Here is a 20,350-nt window from a genome sequence, read left to right on the forward strand (position 1 = left end):
AGTATTCGTTAACTGTGCAAAGATCTTTGAATTATGCATTGCATAAAATACATAATGCAAAATCACAATTAGGAATGTAGGTGATGTATTACTAGAATTTACCCCACTGTGCATAATGGCAAAAGTATATGGGAGTATGCAAATAAAAATTATCATCTGGATCTCTGCATTAAAGTGATATTAAATGTTTTCTAAACTAAAACATTTGGTGGTCTAGCTGCACGTTTGGTTAATATTAGATAATTATTTGGGATCACACTCCATATCTTGACTTGCAGTGACTCTAAGGTAATTGTGTTTTGATCTGGGTGGATCTGTAATGGTCTTGGCAGAAACTGGTCACTGTGCTCAAAGTTTGGAGTGTTTTGATATAATTTTAATTATAAGCTACTGGAAAAAAGGATAGAAAAGGGAACAAGCATTATGCAAGTTAAATCATTATTTAGATTTAAAGAGAAGTGAAATTAGCCTTAGCTGACTAAAACAGATACCACTGGGAATATTTATATACAGACTTTGTTGTTTCCATGAAACAGATGCAGAGCCAACAGAAGTTCCGGAACCTTCTCCCTATGAGAAGAAAATGCAGTTTCTTGAGGATGAATTGTTTAGACTTACGCGGTCGGTGCTTGAACTTCAGTCTTCTGTGGCAGGTGTGAATGAAAACTTAAAGCTCACTGTCCAAGAAGATGCCAGTAAGGTGTTGGTCACTTGGCTGAATAACCTTTATGACCGCCCAGAGCCTGATAGTGCAGTTGGTGGTGAAACGGACACTATTCATCTGCCTGGACTCCTCAGCAATAAAGATCAAAAAGACCCTTTTATTGATTTTGAAATGGAAGATATAAAGTCTGAGCTAGCTGAGGTCAAAGAAGCCTTGAAGATGAGGAATGATGAGCTGGAGGAACTGAATGGAAAAGTAAAAGGCTATGAAGGACAATTGAAACAACTGCAGGAGGCAGCACAAGGACCTACAATAACAATGCCTAGTGACAATATATATCAGGCATATATAGACTCAAAATTTGAGTCCCTCAGACAGGAATTACTGGAAGGATTTGAAAAGAAAATGGCAGATCTGAAGAATTCCTGTGAATACAAACTACAAGATATCCAGCATCAGTGTGACGACAATGAAAACAACTGTTTAGGAATAATTGACGTTATAAGAGGAAAAGAGAATGATTTGAGGAAAGAAATAAATACTCTTCGAACTCAGATTCCATCAAACAAGTCCAGTTGTTGCAAGGAGAGCGAGAGAAGTTACTTTGACCAACAGATAAAAGACTTAGATAAGAAGATTGACAGAGTTGCAGAAGCACACAGGATCTTGAACGTCAGAATAGATAATGAAATCAGTCGATTGTCAACTCCAGACCTAGAAGACATGTTTGGTGAGAGGTTTGAGGAGCTCGATGCGAGGATGAATACTACGGAGCGAAATGCTGAAGAGCATTGCTTTTACGTTGAGGAAACTCTCCGTGGGGCAATAGCTGCTGAGGCAGATGAACTGAGACACTTGTTTGACCAAAAGCTCCGGGCACTAGAAGATAGGCTGGGTGGCACTATTTTAGAGATTGCCAATACCACAGACCCAGATGGAATGTTTATTAATCCTGGGCCCATCTTGCCCAGTGACGCAGGATTGGCAAATGAGCAATTTACAGCAGAGATGAACTTCCTGAAGAACAAACTACTGTCGCTTGAACACCTCTGTGGGCAGAAATGTCAGTCTGCACCACAAGGTACAGAGGACCTTCAGAAAGAGCTAGAAAACTGTAACAACAGATACAATCACTTGCTTTTGAAAACAGAGAACAACTCGGTTCTCCTGCAATCTCTAAATAGCTCTCTTAATGACAAACTCAACTTAATTAAGGGTAACCAGCGTGACATCCAGAAAATGCAAAGAGACGTACGTGTATTCCGGTATAGTCTAAATGTCATGGATAAAGATATGAAGAATCTTCAAGATGGCTTGAGCAGCTGCAAGGAGCAGCTTCTGGGTGTCAATTCTACCTGTAGAAAAACACAGCGAGGTGTCTTCAGAAAAATCGATCAAATGCAGAGGACATTTGCAAACCAAACTGCTCATTCCAGTGATAATTGCTGTGGTGAAGTGAAGGAGAGACTAGAACAATTGAATGACCATATCCTGAATGATCTTAGTAAGTGCAAAGAAAATACCCAGGGTATCCAGGAGGGTGTTTCAGATGTTGAGAGCAGGGTCTCACGTGTTGAAAAAGTTTGTGGCAAGCTGGACTCTGTTTCAGGTAGCTTGCAGAAGATAAAAGAAGGTCTGAATAAGCATGTGAGCAGCTTATGGAACTGCATTCGTGAAATGAATGGAACTATAGCCTCTCACTCCACTGACATTTCTGGCCTCAAAAATTCCATCCAACAGTTTAATAGTCAGGTCTCCAAAATCACCACAGACATTGAAAGCGTGCTGAAATCTCAGCCTGACACAAGTAAGTCCTTTTAGCTTTTTTTTAAGACTTTTTTGTTTGTTTTTCAGCTGACTTTATTTTCTGAATAATTTATAAAGGAACTGAATGAGGGAGGAAAAATTTAATATTACACAATTTCTGCTGTGTGTTTATAGTGACTCTAATTTTGGCTCCTTGCTCGAGAACACCACAGAGGACTTGAAGTGCTTGTAAAAGTATTCTCACCAAAAAAACCCCAAAACAAACCTTAAAAAAAAAAAAAAAAAAAGTAGTCTTACATGCTTTCATGTTTACTTTGAGCCAGAATAGGGAGAGTGGAAAAAGTAACAATTTAGGATTGTGTGTTTACGGTGAGTTTTAAGTGATAGCTATCAGTGGGTATTATTTCATTTAACTTGATTGGATTTTATTTTGTTCTGGTTTATTTCATGTGAGATTATGCTTTCTTCCTCAGGAGAAATTGAAAATTAAATGGAGAAAAACAAAGTCAAAGGAATTCAAATTTATGATAAGAAAGATTCCCTGGGCGTTTTGTTCTTAGCATGAATTAAAGATTATAATTCAGCAGCAGCTCTTTGATTTAGGACTTTGGCAAAAAAGCTCTGGCATATCTTGGTGTGGCAATATAAGACTTCTGCTTCATAGCTTTGCCATAAGTTTGCATTCCCACAATATCGTTGGCAAATTGGCAATATGTGCACACCCCAGCTGGCAGTGTTTTCCCACCTCAGTTAGTATTCCAACATCTTTGCTCAGATCTATCTCCACAGGTGGCTTGAAGTTTTCATTAAAGTGTCTGAGAAGTGGAAGCTCCTTCCCTTCTGCACAGAAGGCTGAGAAATGGTGAACTCTGCACCTTGGTGAACCTTGCCATTGTGGCTTAGAGACCTTGCCAGATGCTGCTCAGTTTTTTCTGCAGTTCTTGCTCCAAATTTCAGTAATCCATTGTTTTTCTAAAGAGTCAAAATTCACAGAAGGAAGCTGAGTTCCTGTCTCTTTTAGCATGATGCAGAAACATAGGAATTGGAGACTGTTTTGAAATTGCACTCTTCAGTTGGTTGGCGCTTATGGTTTTAATTCTGTGCATGTGTGAGATAAGTATGAGGCCTATTCCTGTGACTGGCCTTAAATCAGATTAAGAGGTGTTGAGAGAAGAGTCTGTTGTTGGCTGTGGCACTTGATGGTGGCTGGAGGAGATAAGATGTGAGACTGGTAGTGCTCTTGCTTGGATAGACAAGTTGTGCTTCATGAAAGGTCTGAAAGTAATTCCAGCAGGGAAAAATCACAGAATTGTCACGGTTGGAAAAGACCTCTAAGATCACCTAGTCCCATCATCCACCTGGGGAGAGGATGAAGGGGATGAAGGGGACAAAGGGAACAAAACAACCCACCCAAACAATAACAATAATAATAAAAAAAGTCCCACAACCACACACCCCACAAAACCAACAACACGCAACCCACAAAAACCCCACTGTGCCCACTAGAGCATGCCATGAAGTGCCACATCTACATGTTTCTTGAATACTTGCAGGGATGGTGACTCAACCACCTCCCTGGGCAGCCCGTTCCAGTGCCCGACTACTCTATCAGTAAAGAAATTCTTCCTAAGAATATCCTTCTCACTCTGAGGTGGAGACTAGCAAGCCTCTGATAGATGCATTTGTTCTGTTTAATTGCTTAAAACTAAAAGCATTGCAGTACTTGACACAAAAATCCTCCTGAGATGAGAAGCTCTTGTATGAAATTAAGTAAGAAACATTTCTCTTCCTTTAAAGGAAGAAGTGAAGGAGGATGCAGGGGGTCTGTAATTCTGAGACATTTATTTTGGAGAAGTCTTTAGTTAATTCAACAGGGTTAGAACCTTCACCCCTAGATTTTGCAAAAGCAGACCCAGTCCCTATTAAAATGCAGTATGATGTATGTTTGTAATCCTATTTCTCATCCATCTCGCCCAGAATTTGCACTAGGGACCAACACAGGAGAAAGATCCAAGATACACAGTAACCTTTCTTCTTCTATTTAAAGCAGGTGTTTGAGCAGCCTCATGGATTGTATTTATCAGCCCCTATTACGATGTCGTAAAGCATTAAAAAGCCTTGGTGTGCCTGGGTTTCTGTAGCATGATGCAATTTCAGGGCAGAGTCCTCCACCCACCATTGAGTATTAAAGTGTGGGGAAGGACATTGCTGCTGACACTGGGGAGCAGGTACTCTGAGCATCCCTCACTGCTGTGGGGTGTCTCTGGCCTCTGAAGGATTCTTGAAGCACGTGCTTCAATCCCCAGATGTTTCCAATTACAGTAATGCCGTCTAGCACAAAAGCCAGGGTAAATTTTGATGGCTGGAATTACAGAAAGATTTTGGTAAAAGAGCCTTTTTTGGAAGAAGTTTGGTGTCTCTGTTTCATGAATTTGGTATGGCTTTTACCGGTTTTATGCTCATCATCTGCAGCATCCTCTCTGATTTTCAGTATCATTTGAAAATAAGACTTCCAGTCCTGGCTGTAGATTGGTGTTGAATTTCTGATGCACTCTTAGCCAGCGCATCGTAGCATTCAAATGATGTCATTTGACTTTGGAAGGGTTGAAGCAGAAACAATTTGTTACTAACAACAGTTGTTGAGGGCAATAAAGCAAGGATTCATTGCAAGAAATATGATAGAAAAATCTTATCAAGCAGTGTAAGTCCAATGCACTGTAATCCTGAGCAAAGTCAAATGACCCTGATTTTAGGAATACGGCTGTGTTTTCTTCAGGTTTTTTTATTGGGAGGTTTGAAGTGCCTCAGTTGAAGCTGACAAGCTGGTTAGTGAATGATTGTAGATCAGATGCCTGTATCAGAGGTCAGACCTGTATTTTTTTGTTAAAATTTCTTGTGAGGGTAGCACAGCATCCTGCCATTCTTCATACACAAGGCGGTGGTGAAGGCAGGTGGTGGCCTGCTCTAAGCTTGTGGAGCACCACGCATGATATGCTTGCCAAGGTAGCGTAATCCAGCAGCTCTTTGTCCACCTTGAATGGTAACAGTCCCCAGCTCCACATCTTGTAGGGTAATTTGATGTTCCCATTGTGTTCTGTGCATCTCTGTGGGTATGTTGGCTCTTTAGATGGCACAAAATTGAAACAATGTTGAAATGAGTGGTCTTATTTTAACTTGTTGCCTATTCATATATATTCATGAAGTTGTCCAGGAGTCAGAAGTGTGGTCTTGCAGCCAGATACTGTGCCGGGAGTGCAGTTTGCTTAGTTACAGTTATTTGACCTGAACTGCAATTCCTCTGGTAATTGACTCTGCAGCAAGGTTTCAATAGCAAAAGTCAAATGTCTGTTGGAGCTACAGTCCAAGAAGCCAAATGTATGCTCTATACAGCATGGATAAAAGACAACATAAAATCTTAGTATTGTAGTTACTGTAGTTGGTGAGAGTCATGTAGTCAATTCCTTTAGACTCCCTATGAGCTTGTGCAAAGTGGTGCTTTGTGACTTAATTGTCCAATCTCTTAGGTACCTTTCAATTTAGGTCAGGTCTTTTTGTCTGCTTGTGAGTTTAGTCACAGATTGCTTTACCCACTAGTTTGTTTTGCACACTTTGTTTTGGTGTGTGTTGGGGATGAGGAGAGCATGGTTGGGGCAGGACGATACTAAAAACAGATACACCCTGAAGATCCAGCTTTCTCATGCATCAAACTCACAGCTTGTCTTCCTTCCAAGCGAATCATTCCTCCTTCAGTGAGGTAAACTGCACGTTAAAGCTGCCTGGATGAACAAATGGGATAAAATAAAATATTTTTAAGTGGAAAGTATCCTTAATAGTAATAAGTATCCTTATTTTCAACTGAGCAGGGAACCTTATCCTTCTGTTTCAGTTGTGGGTGGGCATCTGAGAACAAAGCTGTTACCTGACACGGTAACTGAGTTGTCACTTATAATAGTGATGGCAACTAGTGCAGCAAGGACACTGCTGCTCAGGGCCTCAGCTGTGTAATGATCTCAGCTCAGCTTTTTGCCTTCCCAGGTAGATGGGAAGATGATGGGGAAGACTTCTGTGTTGTCTGTGGCTCAGCAAAGCTTGAACAGGTCATGCCAGCCTTCTCTGGGGGTTCATTTTCTCATTAGTTTGTGAATTGAAACACATGTCAAGGAATTGAATTTCAGGATAGGGTGACTCCAGTGTTAGCATCTTTATGTTGTGATATACTGGTACTTTGTCTTGCTGTGATGCAAATCGACGGAAGAGGCCAAAAAGGTTGATGAAGATCCCTCTCAACCCACACATATCTGATACTGGCACTTTAAGTTGAGCTTTAGGCAGGTAATTTTGGATTTAGCTCTATGGAGATGTATTTGGATAATTCTGACTATTGCTGGTTTGATGCTGCACGCAAGGAAGCAGTTTGCACATGATTTGCACTGTTGATTGTTATTGAAAGGTTTAGCAAAGCAAGCAGACAAATGTATTCATTTTCCCTCTCTCAGCCCAAGTAGTTGTCTAAATAAAGCTCAGCTTAATTGACTAGAGAAATGACAAGTATGTGTGTCCCAATGTAAAGTATTTTGTCAATTTCTGTTTTGAATAAGGTTAATTTGAGGATCTTGGTTGAAGGTCTAAATCTATGCCAGTGTGGACAGAAGATGTATCACCAAGTTAACAACTCTGTTAAACAATTCATTTTAGTATTTTAAGGAGTTTTTTGACAATTTTGAAAAGTATTTTTAATCCTGAGATTTTTACTAGAATAATTTTAATACATGTAAAGGGAACATTTCATTCTTTAGTCCTCTGCCTGGTGGATAGAGTTACTGAGTGAGCTTTGGTGCAGCTCTGTGGTGGATTGACTGTGAAAGTTTCAATCCTCCTGACAGTTGAAGTCAGCCAGCAAAGCTCAGAAGGATTTTCTCCTCAGCAGGCATGTCTTGCAAATGAATGCAGGTGGTGCAAGGCTATGACTTCAGACAGCCTCCCAGTGCTCTGGAAGGCTTATGTGGACTTTTTACAGGGCTAAAAACAAGCAAGGAGATCGACAAGGGTAAAGTGCAGGTGTTGAGCACGTGGGTTGTCAGCGACCCAGCAGCACCATCTGGGCCCTGGCTGCGCGTCTGGGCCGATACCTGCGTGACTTGGTCTCTAAGCTCTCACCCTTCAGTGTAAGACCCTTCTGGGGGTCCCTAGTCCCTCAGCAGAGCCAGGGGGAGCCTCACACCACATCTGCTTCTGGACACAGCCATTTGGTTTAGCCCTGGCCACTGATGAATTTATCCAGGATGATTTTGGAATGTGATGAATTGAAGTGCTTCATTTTGACCACTGGCACCTCAGGGCCCTGGTCTCCATTGTGGACCATGGCAGACATCTCTGGTGTGAGAGTGGCATTTGCAAGGGGATGTTTGTCCATTTCCCCAAATTCACTTTCATGCCTGTGTCTAAAGCCATGTTTTAGTCTCAAAATGCAACCAAAATAACCAATGGTAATCATTAGTTTGGAATGAAATTCTAATTATTCTGTGTAAAAGTTGTATTTGCTAAAATCTACAATATTGTAAATTCTTGTTCTTAGCATAGATGTAATTCAGCTTCATTTTTAGGAGGGTATTACATTCTTAAATATAATCTAGGACATTTTATGAAGAAGCTGTAATTCCTACAAAGGGCTTAAAACTGGACCAGATGCACAAATGAAACCATGTCAGCAGTGTTCAACCCTGATGTCATATGTGTTGGCTGTCCTACTGGAAAAGTCTTTTAATGGTATCTCTTCCCTTTAAATAATAAAGGCTTTTTGGTGTGTTATATCCTAGGGTTCTGCCTTCATTGTCAGAAAATATTAGTAATGGGAGTACTTGGAATTTTAAAATCATTCCTTTTCAAAGTAGGGAAAAAAATCTGTAAGTTGGTGTTCATTTACTCAGGTTTTTTCTGTGGATACTTTTCTTTATGGTAGTGCTAGAGGGTCAGATGAGAATGAGACTGCCTTGTGCCAGGTGGTGTGTGGAAAGCAGGAGTGATGGTTGGGAGGGGTTCAAGAGACCTGATGTGAAAGGTGGCCTCAAATTGATTCCTATTTCATCCTAACGTATATTTTTTACAAAATTAAGCCGTTTTATACACTTGTTTTAGGTGAATCATTCTGTATCTCTTATCTTCTTTCATCATGTCCAAGGGCACTCAGAGGTACCACAGCAGCCATTGCCACCAAGACCACCTCTGCACCGCCAGCCTGGCATATCGCTGCTTCTGCCATCAAGGCCGAGGATCCAACCTCCACAGCAGAGGATCCCCCTCCAGCCACCGCAGCCGAGACCTCTTCCGCGCCCGGCGCTGCCAGGGTCAGGAGTTGTGCCTTTCCTGCCTGGAACAACTGGTGTCATCCTGGAGACTGGAGAGGCAGGGCCTCCTGGCACTGTTTTAATGTCAGGCAGAGGGCGGCTTAGGAGTGTGGATGGCCAGGCTGGTCAAAGTACTATGCCCATTGCTGAAGGATATGCTGGAGCACCAGGTGAGACAACCAAACCAATAGTGAGTCACTCCTGCTTAAGTGCAGTGGACATGCTAGGTCTTGCTCTAGAGAGGTGACACAGAGATCCATTGTGCTTTACCAGCCACCTTTCATAGAATGACAGAATGGTTTGGGTTGGAAGGGACCTTAAAGATTGTCTTGTCCCATGGGCAGGGACACCTCCCACTACATCAGGTTGCTCCAAGCCCCATCCAACCTGGCCTTGAACACTTCCAGGAAGTGGGCATTGACATCTTCCCTGGGCAACCTGTTCCAGTGTCTCACTACCTTCATAGTGAAGAATTTCTTCCAAATGTCTAATCTATCCTTTTTCAGTTTAAAGCTGTTACCCCTCGTCCTGTTGCTACATGCCTTTATAAAATGCCAAGCTTTCCTGTAGCCCCTTCAGGTACTGCAAAAAATAAAGTCTCCCTGGAGCCTTCTCTTCTCCAGGCTGAGCAGCCCCAACTCTCTCAGCTTGTCTTCATAGGAGAGGTGCTCCAGCCCTCTTATCATATTCGTGGTCTTCCTCTGGACTCACTCCAAGAGCTCCATGTCCTTCCTGTGTTGGGGGCTCCAGCACTGGACACAGTACTCCAGGTGTGGTCTCAGTGGAGTAGAGGGGGAGAATCACCTCCTTTGACCTGTTGCTGCTTTCAGCTTCCCATGGACGCCCAATATAGCAGTTGCCCTTGGGAGTGGGCTAGTGGCAGAGGTGATTTGGGAATGGGCCTTTGCAGCCTCCAGCTGGACACAGAGTAGGGGAAAACATGTTCAGTGCCAGTTTTGTCACCTTTGCCAACGCTGCACAAAGGATGAGGTCAGCAGGGCTGATGTAAAATCCTTGGTAACTACCACAGTCTTTGCCACTAGGGTAACAAATTATTTTTTTTCCTGCTGTAGTGCTTGCAGTGGATTTAGTGCAGTGTAGTACAAATTTGTTTCTCTTTGCCATGGCCACCCCAGCTTAACAATAATTGATCACTATATAGGAGGTGCTACTTAGTAGCTATTTTTGTAGGTTACTGTGGAAGCAAAGGCTGCTCTTCAGAAGACTGCAGTGATGTTTTGTTATCATATACTCCATTATGCACTATGTGACACACACTGCTTTTTCTTTGTAGGTTATCCAGAGTTACCTCCTCCTACCGCAGACTCACAAGGTAAGGCAACAATGTCCTAGAAATGTTTTGCACAGGTACTTAATGCTTATTTCAGTCCCTGGAAAGTCACAGTTGAGAAGAAAGTGTTTGGTTTTAGTATTTACGGATAGCATTGAGGAAAATCTGACATGTTTTGTTATACCTAAGCGTTAAAATATAATCTGCATCCTCTGAAAATATGGAATTTTTGAGGTTTTGAAAAATAATTCATTTTCTGTTATTGTTATTTATTTCAGTGTTGTGTTTGTTTTGTTTTTTTTAAATACAAAGGGTTTCTACATTGTAGCACATGTCAGTACTGACCCTTTTTTTTTCCTTTTAAATGAGAATATATATTTTTTTCCTGACCATTTTAGTACTTTTTTAGTAAGATACGAATAAGGCAAAGACTAAGAACTTGAACTACTGTTAGTATGTGAGCTTGTGCATGGCTTGGTCCTCCATGTGGAAGTTTCTAGCTTTGCTGGAATCATGAGGGCTCATATTCCTGACTTCAGTGCTGCCACTGCCAACACAGTGGCAAAAAAGATTTTAAATGCAGTTTTCTTGGTTTGGTGGGTTTTTTTTATTTTTTATAATTGTTAATATCACAGCTCAGGTATGGATTTGTATGCTAAACAGGTATTAATCTTGTGTGGGACATCTAGTTGGTCTTGATAAATATATTGAATGAGTGCCTGCCTGCCCTACAACCTCATACTCAAGATATTATCAAACCCTCAGGAATGGTATCCTGGTTCAAAGTGAATATTCCCACACCCTCTTCAAAAAGAATGATTTAATCTAAATTTGTTTGAGGAAATGTGAGAAATAGATGAAAACAAAACATTAAGGCTTTATGGCATCGAAAATCCTGCCCTTGGGACTTAGTCTGATAGACCTAACAAAATCAGAGATACACTGAACACTAGTCTGAGGACTGACAAAAAGAGTTGTGAAGAGTTCACACTGCAATTCCGATATTTATACTTTCTAATTAAAAATCTGTCATAGCCTTCAAGCAGTCTTTTTGCATTTGAGGATTGTGGTGGTGTGAACAAGCAGCAATAGGTGAGGCTTCTGGAAGAGGATGAGAAGTAAAGAAAAATTTGTTTATCTTGATAACGGCGAAGCGAACATAGATGTCTGGATTTCTGTGATAAATGGATTTCCTGGGGGTTTTCTTTCACTTTGTACAACACACTGTCATTTATAAACAGCCGCATTTTAATAAGTTTATGCTAAAACTGTGTGAAACAGTAGGTGGATGTTGGAAGTGTTGAAAGGCAGGCTGTGGCAGGCAGTGGGGCTGTTTGCTGCTTGGTGGAACATCTGGCAAAGAAATGTTAAATCACCCTGGGATCCACAGAGGCATTGGCTTGACCACAAAGTTCCTTTCCCTGATCCATGTCCCAGAAGACCCATCTAAATAGAAGTTATACCTGGTGATCTGTTATATAATTTTCCCCAAAATGCCTTGCAAACCCCAATGGTAGGTCCAGTCATAGAAAACAGAGAGGTAAGGATGGTGCAGATATTAGAATTAGAGCATTTACGTCCACTGTCTCTAATCATCAGTATCTGCTTTTAAACAGTAAAAAAAAGAGAGCATTCTGGGGCAGAATTCAGCAGGTAGCAGTGTTGTGGAAATTAACAGTTAGGCATGGGAGGACTTTTGGGTTATTGGAGGAGGAACTTAATGCTTAAATAAGGCATCAAGGAATCCTTAGTATCTAATTTGTGCAGGACCACAGTTTATGATGTCTTTGCCAGTCTTCACCCAGTACATTTTGTGGTACTGAAATTCAAATTGGAAAGAAGATCAGACCTTCTTGCACTATGATTCCTAAAATAGGAAGCTTGTACTATTAAATTTGCCTTCTGTATACTCCCTTTTATTTCTGTCTCTGAATAGCTTCTGTTACATAAAAGCACTTCTCAGGAAGAAGCTGAGGGCTCCAACTCAGTCCTTTGGGATTAAACTAGTTCTCTTCTTGAATGCTGAGGCACAATTTGCATACTTCAAATCCTGAAGAATTTCTTGAGTTGTTCAGATTCATTAGGTATCTGTTTGCATGCATTTTACAATGTAACTCAGAAGGTCAAGATCATCACAGGCTTGTAAGTATTAAGGAGAGAGTATGAGACATTATTACATATTGGCTGTGTTTTCACAGGCAAGGAGTTTATGCAAAGGTGAGTTAAGTGTTGGGACTCGAGAGAATCCACCTAATCCCTTTTAATATAGAAAGAGTTTAACTAATTGTTACTTAAATAAACATCAGCAGCAAATGTTATTGAAACATGGCAATGTTACAGTTATATGAAAATTGTTGTTCACTAGAACAAAGAAAATTGCAGAGGCAGAAGTAATGAATTGGCCCATGATCTGGTCTGGGAACTGATGAGAAAATGCTTTCACAATCCCCAGGTCATACAACTAGGCAAAGACAAAGCCAAGAAGAGGATTTAGACATTCTGACCAGCATACAGAGAGGGTCACAGTGAAAAAAATGCGCTGAAAGCACAAACTGCCTTCCCTACGCCCTCCCCCTTCATGCAGTTTGCAGTGTTGCTTGTGTCTTTAACTCTGCAGCTTCAGTGGAGACTGCTTGCTCCCCTCTAAAAGAAACTCCTTGTATGGTGTGATAAAGAAAACAGCTGGGCTATTGAGCCCTCCCACTGTGCCAACACTGCTGTATATATCTGTGCATATAAAGGGCTAATTTTGGTTTGTGCTTTTAAGTTCTTTTTACTTGCCTTATACTCAACCATCTTTACTTCCTCAATGTGACTCCAGGCAGCAGGTCTGTAGGATACGTTTCAAACATAAAGGCATGATGTTCCTGTCGTGTAAGATTTGTGTTGTTGTAGGTGTTCCTTGATTTCCAGATAGTGTTTACAGAATACTTACATTACCCTTCTGTGCTTCTGATGTTTTCTGCTGCATGTGCAGCTCTTTCTTTTGGTCACTGGACAAGAAGCAGTATTTTCTTTAGTACACATCAGTGGTCTAGCACAGGGGACAGTGTGTTTGCTGACTTTGAGGTATAGAACGTGATCACCTACAGTGGCACCAATGGTTGTGTTTTGCTGCTGTTTGCATGAGAGCAGAAGCTGAAGGATGGGGTAGCAGATGGATATCTGTGTAAGGATGGGCAGGTAAGTGCTAGGGCAAACCTTCTCTTGGTGCATTGTGAAAGGTAGGAGTTGTAAGAGCAGAAAGAGCTGTTACTGAGACTTGGGAGAAAAGTAACTGTGTTTTCATAATGTGTTGAGTGAGTTATCATCTGCATCAGAAACACTCTGACTTAGCAGAGCAGATCTAATGGCCTGGCTTTGTTGAGCACTGGCTCATGGATATTAGTGTGATGCTTTGCTGTGTAGCCATCCCATGAGCAAAGGGAATGCTCCTGGAAATGAGGTATGTTAACATCAAAATTAAGAGGTGAGAAAAAAAAAAAGGCGAGGGAGTGATGAATTGTGATATTTTTGTCCTATTTGCTGTCACTGAGATGATGCACTTTGCCCTCATTAAGATTTAGGAGTATTGACCAAGCAGAGGAAATCTGACATACCCTCCCTACTCCTGTCATATGCAAAGGAGTCTTAAGTGCATACTGACAGATAAATTACATACTGGCTGTCTTCTGTGGAGATTCTTGAAGAGTCCTCCTTCCAATTGCTGAACAGTTCTCAGCAGCACCATCACACTTGATTATTTTTTTTTCCTTTCATCTTGATAGAAAATGTCTTTGCTGTGCACTGTTTTGTTTTGCTTGATTATTTTTCTTATTTTCTTTTTTTTTCCTCCTTCTGCTTCTTGAACTCTGTGGGAAGCATGAACTGTGCTGCAAAGTCAAAAGAGGTGGAGAATCAGAAATACAACTAGCAGATGGGTAGAAATAGATGTAACCTAACAAAGGCCACCCATGTATCTTCTGTGGTCTTTTGACTCCACAGAATACTAGCTTAGATTTCCATGCACACACATACCTGCACCTGCTTGTACCAAACAAAACCTTCTTGAATATGTCTGAAGTTAGAGGGTTTTTTCCTCCTCCAGAAGCTGTAAAACTGACTTTTTATTCTGTGGTTTAATCTTTTGTGAAGCTTTTAGTCTGCCTAACAGTTTCTTCATCAGGCTGTGCCTATGGTTCCAAGCACTTAAAACTTTTCTGCCTGATTTTTATAATTCCACAACACTAACTGCTTAAGTGAAAGCAGTTTCCAAGCCTGACACTTGCCTAGAGAATCTGAACTTCGATCTTTGCATGAAGAAAAGTGTTTGCAAGTGGGGACATGTAGGTGGAGGTGGTTCACTTCTCTGTAAGGTTCTGCAAAAGCACTGCTGAGAGCTGTCAGTAGGGCTTAGAGTGCTTCAGACAGGCACAGTTCCAGCTGGAAGCAGGGAGGAGGTTAAGACACATGTTATCTCTTCCCTCAGCCTCCTTATATTGCCCACTAAACTGATTAAAGCATATTTAGGGGGGTTAAGTCTTCTCCTTTGGGCAAACACAGGTGGTATGCTAAACTAGAGTGCAGATCTGAAGTAGTTTCAGCAGCAGACTCTTAAGAACCATTCCAGCAATTAGTTCAGGAAAATCTTGAAGGAAGTGTGGCGAGCCTGGGCAGGAGTTGCTCCCACTATCCAGATGACACCAGCCTGAAGAGAATTGTAGCTACTACAAACAGAGAGCACACAATTTCTGGGCATACAGCAAATAGTTTCTGCTGTCTGTGCAGTATGACTGCAGGGGAAAGGAAGCTTTCTGAGAGAGCCAGCAAGGAGTTAGTTGAGGTGCATTTTCATTTGATTTGAGTCTTAGGGTAAGCCGAGTGTACAATGAGATGCTTTCTGTAAGTAGTGTGGTGTTAAGGTGGTGGAGCTTTGTAGAAGCCACTTAGGTAAGTAGACCTCCTGCTTCATTCACAGGAAAGCCTACAGGCACACTGGCAGGTGGGACTAATAAAAAGGTGTTTCTTTCCGTTTTCTGAACATGAGACAAAATACTGAAAAAGGAGATTTCCAAGGATACAAGAGGCAGCTGATTACTGGCCTCTGAGGGAAATCAACATAGTTATTTACCATTTTTGAATGTGCAGGCATGTCTTCTGTTTGTCTTGTCCTCCCACCTTACCATGCCAAATTATTAGGAAAAAGAATATTCACATTTTAGATGTAGTTTTGCCACTTTTTAAGTGATATAATTTGAATTGAACATTGGTTGCTGATGGATGTCTCAGATGAGATGGAGAGGAAGATCAAACCAAAGATTTACTTTAATGAAGGCAGAAGGAGCAGAGGTGAAACAGCATGGAGAAGACATGAGTCCTAACCTGAACAGGGTAGAATAGAAAGAGCAGCTGAGGACAACTTAAGTGTATTTGCTGTTTACCTAATTGCTTAAACAAAACACGAGTTGATTACTTCTAGCAGTATGTCCTGCCTTAGAGGAAGGGTTAAGAGGGAAGGGGACTAAACTGGGACTAACGAGTGGCTGATCACTAAACACTTGCCATGAAGTCTGTCTGTTAAAAGTAAAAATTTGTCTTAATTGTCCGAATTCTGTTTCATCCAACACCACTCTAACAGTGGTATCTGGCTAGTAAGCAGAGAGACATCATAAAATACTTACGTGTCTTAGGTCTGCTGAGAAAAGAAATAAAAATTGTGGAGTGAAAAGTCTCCTAAAAGTGAAGACCTGGGCCAGCAATGTGTCTTCTGCTAATTCTGGCATCCCTCATCCCTCAAGTGAAGAGGTTAGCTGTTAGAGGAACAGCCACTGGATTATAAACCGTGAGAGGGAGAGACTGTGTTGTCATCTTGATGTAACTCTGACTCATGTTGACTCATTTTAGGACCTGCTGCTGCTCCTGCGCCCTCCCTGGTGTCCTTTTCTGCTGGGCTCACACGGAAGCCTTTCTCCAGTGATGTCGGCGTGGTTCACTTTAATAAAGTGCTTGTGAACGACGGGGACTATTATAACCCAAATACAGGTAACAGCCAAAGAACGGACCCATAGAGACACCAGAGAGGCAGTAGCATGGGTTACCAATGTTTGATGCTATCTCAGGCCTTGCTGGCACATTGAACAAACAACTGAAGTCCATCTAAACCAGACACATCAAGGTAAAAGCTTCCTGTGGGTGTGGACAGGCACACACTTTGCACTGCTGGTTTTCCACAACTGCCCAGTAATGCTGAGGCCCAACTCACTACTGCATTTGGTCTACCAGCACAGCTGGTTGTGCTCCTCACCCCACCTCAGGCCAGGTGAGCCCAGGTAGCAGAGGTGAGGTTCCTTGCTAACCCACCTCACTGCAGCTCAGCCGGCTGGGTCACTGGGGCAGAGGAGGGAAGGAGGAGATAGGCAGTGCCTCCCCAGTAGCTGTAACTGGGGGCTGCCACCTTCTCGAGCAGAGTGTCATGTCACTTGAGGGTGTTGGGCATTTCTTAGCCTACTGGGGACTTGCACAGCATGTGGATGCCTCTTGCCTCTTCCCCCAGCTCTGAGTCATGGCAGCTGCTTAGGCCAGAAGGTTTCTGAATGTGGACAAGACCTGTGTATGTCCCAAAGGACTGGTGGGTTCTAACATAAAGCAGCAACCCTTTGCCTTCATGACAGTTGGTCAGCTGCCCAGGCTGACCTTGTCACAGTTACCTGTGCGTAGCAGTGGGTAACCCTTGTTGCCTTCTGTTTGTAGAATGATAGAATGGTTTGGGTTGGAAGGGACCTCAACAATCATTTGGTCCCTACCCCTCTGCATGGGCAGAGACACCTCCCACTAGACCAGATTGTTCAAAGCCCCATCCAACTTGGACTCTTCCAAGGATGGTAGTTGCCAACGTACTGTCCTTGTGAATAATTCTATGAAGCTGAGACTGTCTCTCTTCTGCAGGCATTTTCACATCACCGTATGAAGGGCGCTACCTGATCACTGCTGTGCTGGCCCCGGAGAGGGATGAGTACGTGGAAGCAGTGCTGTCCGTCTCCAACGCCAGCGTTGCTCAGCTCCACACGGCTGGCTACAGACGGGAACTGCTGGAGTATCACAAACCCTACTCAGGGAAACAGACCTGTGGTGGTCCTGGGACGTTCCACCTCGTTCTTCACCTCAAAGCAGGAGATGAAGTCAATGTTGTTGTAACGGGAGGCAAACTGGCCTACACAGACTCTGACGAAATGTACTCCACGTTTAGTGGAGTTCTCCTTTATCCTTCCATTTCTCATGTTTAGGTGTACCTTGGACAGGAGAGAAGCGTAAGATATTCAGAAAAAATTAAGTGTAATAAAATTCAAAGCTTTAATATATTCAGTTTATATATTTGATTTCAGTGATGGCTTTATGGTCTATACTGAGACCTTTTTCTTGTTTCTTGTTTGCAGAGGTAGCTACAAAAGACATCTTTCTAAAGCTAAATTAACTCCTTCCCAAGCCCTTGTTGACCTGTACAAGCAGAACAACAAATATCTTCTCAGTAGATACTTCTCCACTGTGCTTTTGCTGTTCCCTATTAAATTGTCTTTGCAGTCTTCTCCCTAGTTTTTCAAATTGTCCCTAGTGTATCAAAGTTTACATCTTTGCTGAAGTTTACAGATGTGGTCAGCTATTGTCATGTTTTCAGTAAAGCAGGCCCGAGAAAGTGACATTGTATTAGACGTGGTTGATGACTTCTTACTCCATAATTTGTTTAATAATATGTTGGGTCAAGTGCATTCACATAAACAATTTGTTCAATGCAGTTGCTAACTGTGGTAGTGCAAAGCAAAACAATACTCATCTGTATCAGTTTTCTTTTTTCCTTCAAGGGCTGAACGCTGTGCTAAAAGACAAGTGACTCATTCTAGTCAAGTGAAAGCAGCTGTGCAGGGAGAAAATTAACTTCACCTCAGCTTTCCACCGGGCAGATGTGAGCATAAGGTGCAGTTGCCACAACTAAAAGATTTAGAATTGTTATTTTCAATTGATACAGTAAAAAAAAAGAGGATCAGTTAAGCATGCTCCTCTTGAGATTAAAGCTTGCTGCTTGAAATGAATGAAACAGGTTAGGAAAAAACCTGAATCTTCTGTCCCTAGCTAGAAAAACAGTCATTTTGAAAGCTTTAAAATTTTTACAAAGCTTGTTTCAGGTACTCCTACAGTATTTGCATTAAAAGGGAAGTTTTCTTCTTTGTGCACTGTAGAGAACAAATCAGAGGAAAAATTGTTTGTCTAGGAAGGCAGCCTTGTTAAGTGATACTGTCTCATGCACAAACCAACCTTTTGCACTAAGTCTTTGCTGTAACAGCCTCTTGCAATGGTGCTTTTGAGTGAGGTTTATTTGAACACTCAGCATCTGTTTCAATTGCTCAGGCAAATTTTGTAGCTTAAACAGATAAACACATTCTGAGCAACAGTATTTTATTGCTTATACTAGCCACTCCTCAGTAGCTGTAACAAAAATGATGTTTTGACTCTTTGGAGTTGGCATTTGGATCTCTTTCATGGCTGGAAAAAACAAAAATCCAGCCAGGCTTTACTGAGAGCAAGACTGTTCGTCACCTCTCTATTCTTTATATAAATGGATCTTTTTAATAGTCTATTCATGCTGCATAGAGTTGTATTTATCATAGTAGTTTGTGTAGCATATTTGCCTTACAAATGCAGAACAGCTGTTTATAGCCTCAGAACAGACAGATCCTTTAGGTGAAGGAGGAACTCCCTGTGCTGGAAGCAACACAGCATGTTTATCTGAAGCTCTTCCTGTCTGAGGAGGTCAGACCAAGACTTTTGCCTTTGTTCCTTAGTTTTGGAATAGATACTCCCTCACAACTCTTGTTTCCAGGCGATGAGATGGGACCTTCCCACAACAAACTATCACATCCTGGAAGTTGAGCTGCTTTTGAGAATACCAGGTGGAAAAAATTTTCTCTCCACAGAGGAGCTCTGAGTCAGTCCCTGTGCAGCTAGGATTGCACTTGGAGAGTTGTGAACACAGGAAGGAAATTGCAAGTGGAGTTTTAAAGCACCTGGTTTAGGAAGATCTCTTGGCACCTGATTGTCAGGAATGACAGTGTTACTGATAAGCAGAAGCTAGGACTGGGTGTATTTTCGAGCAGGAAGGCAGTTTCTCTAAGAGCAACTGTTAGTCAACAGCCAAAGATGTACAGTGAAGTTGGACTTCACAGCTTGATAAAGACAACCACCCCATCACATTTTATTTGAAAAGCCAGTTATATCAACTGCCTTTTTTCTTTTTTCTTTTTTTTTAAACATAAATTTATTGTTATGTACAAAAGCTGAAGAGGCACTTTTCCTTTCAGGATATTTTTCACTCTCCTCAAGAAAGCTGTGTTCTCTAAGAAGTTGGCTCCAGACTGTGTATGACTCAAGTATTGTTAGATTATTGTTGCCTGTTCTAAAAATGACTCATGGAAACAAACAAAATTAGTGGAGTGCTCAGGGAGACCTAGCTTGGCAAACACAACCCTTTTTTTTTCCCTTCCTCCATGTGAGACATTTTCAAGAATCAGCAGTGCAAGTTTAGTGCTGAAGTTGCAAAAGCTGTATCATCCAGTTCTTAGCTAATTGCTCCAGTATATCTCAAAGTCCAACCCACAAACCTTCACAAGCCCAGTTCTGCTACTGGGACGGGGCTGTCTTCTACCAGAAAGTTTCTCCTTGAACCCAGGATCTGCTGCTGCCAGTGCTGAGATTGTTCGAACTCGTAATGCAACGTAACTGCTATTTGTACACATTTATAAAGCATTCCCTAAACTATGTCACAGCAGGCCCCAATCTCAGCAGTGTATTTTGAGGACACCTTCTAGAACTTCTACCAATAGCTTACCATCCACTATCTACAACCTTTGGCAAGGAACCTCTGTCTTAGATTCCTGCCTTTGCTGAGAGAGATTTGCACCTTAATTGCCACTTCCATGGTAATTGCTGCAATCAGGGTAGGTAGCTCAGTTTCTCCTTGATGAGGTTATTTGCCTGGAGCTTACAAGGTGGAAGACCACAACACCTTAGCCCCTGAATAGCGAAGGGATGGGGGAGCCTGGGTTCCAATCTCTGCTTGGATAAAACACTCATTAAAGGAGCAGCTGGAAGAGACCCAAGCACAGATGCATTCATAGGTCTGCTGAGCTTCAAAGGAAGGAGCAAGAACCTTGCTCCAGAATACCCTGAACCCGTGGTTGGAGCAGTTGCATCTTTGGTGAGACTCAGCAACAGAAGAAGGAAATACGTGCACTGAAAGGAACATGTCACGCTGTG

The 20,350-nt window shown here is 41.9% G+C and overlaps 1 protein-coding gene across 1 annotated transcript in view; it reads left to right on the top strand.

Moving 5' to 3' along the window:
* The window catches only part of EMILIN2 (elastin microfibril interfacer 2), a 31,966-nt gene extending 14,554 nt beyond the window's left edge, over positions 1 to 17,412 (top strand). The window contains exons 4-8 of the mRNA XM_010006926.1: positions 537 to 2,471; positions 8,610 to 8,945; positions 10,070 to 10,108; positions 15,950 to 16,087; positions 16,991 to 17,412. Of these exons, the coding sequence (XP_010005228.1) occupies positions 537 to 2,471; positions 8,610 to 8,945; positions 10,070 to 10,108; positions 15,950 to 16,087; positions 16,991 to 17,328 (2,786 nt within the window). The 3' untranslated portion in view covers positions 17,329 to 17,412. The remainder of the gene's footprint in view (positions 1 to 536; positions 2,472 to 8,609; positions 8,946 to 10,069; positions 10,109 to 15,949; positions 16,088 to 16,990) is intronic.
* The last annotated feature ends 2,938 nt before the right edge of the window (positions 17,413 to 20,350 follow it).

This window comes from Chaetura pelagica, unplaced genomic scaffold (genome assembly GCF_000747805.2).
Source record: "Chaetura pelagica isolate M959 unplaced genomic scaffold, ChaPel_1.0 scaffold109, whole genome shotgun sequence".
Taxonomy (NCBI): domain Eukaryota; kingdom Metazoa; phylum Chordata; class Aves; order Apodiformes; family Apodidae; genus Chaetura; species Chaetura pelagica.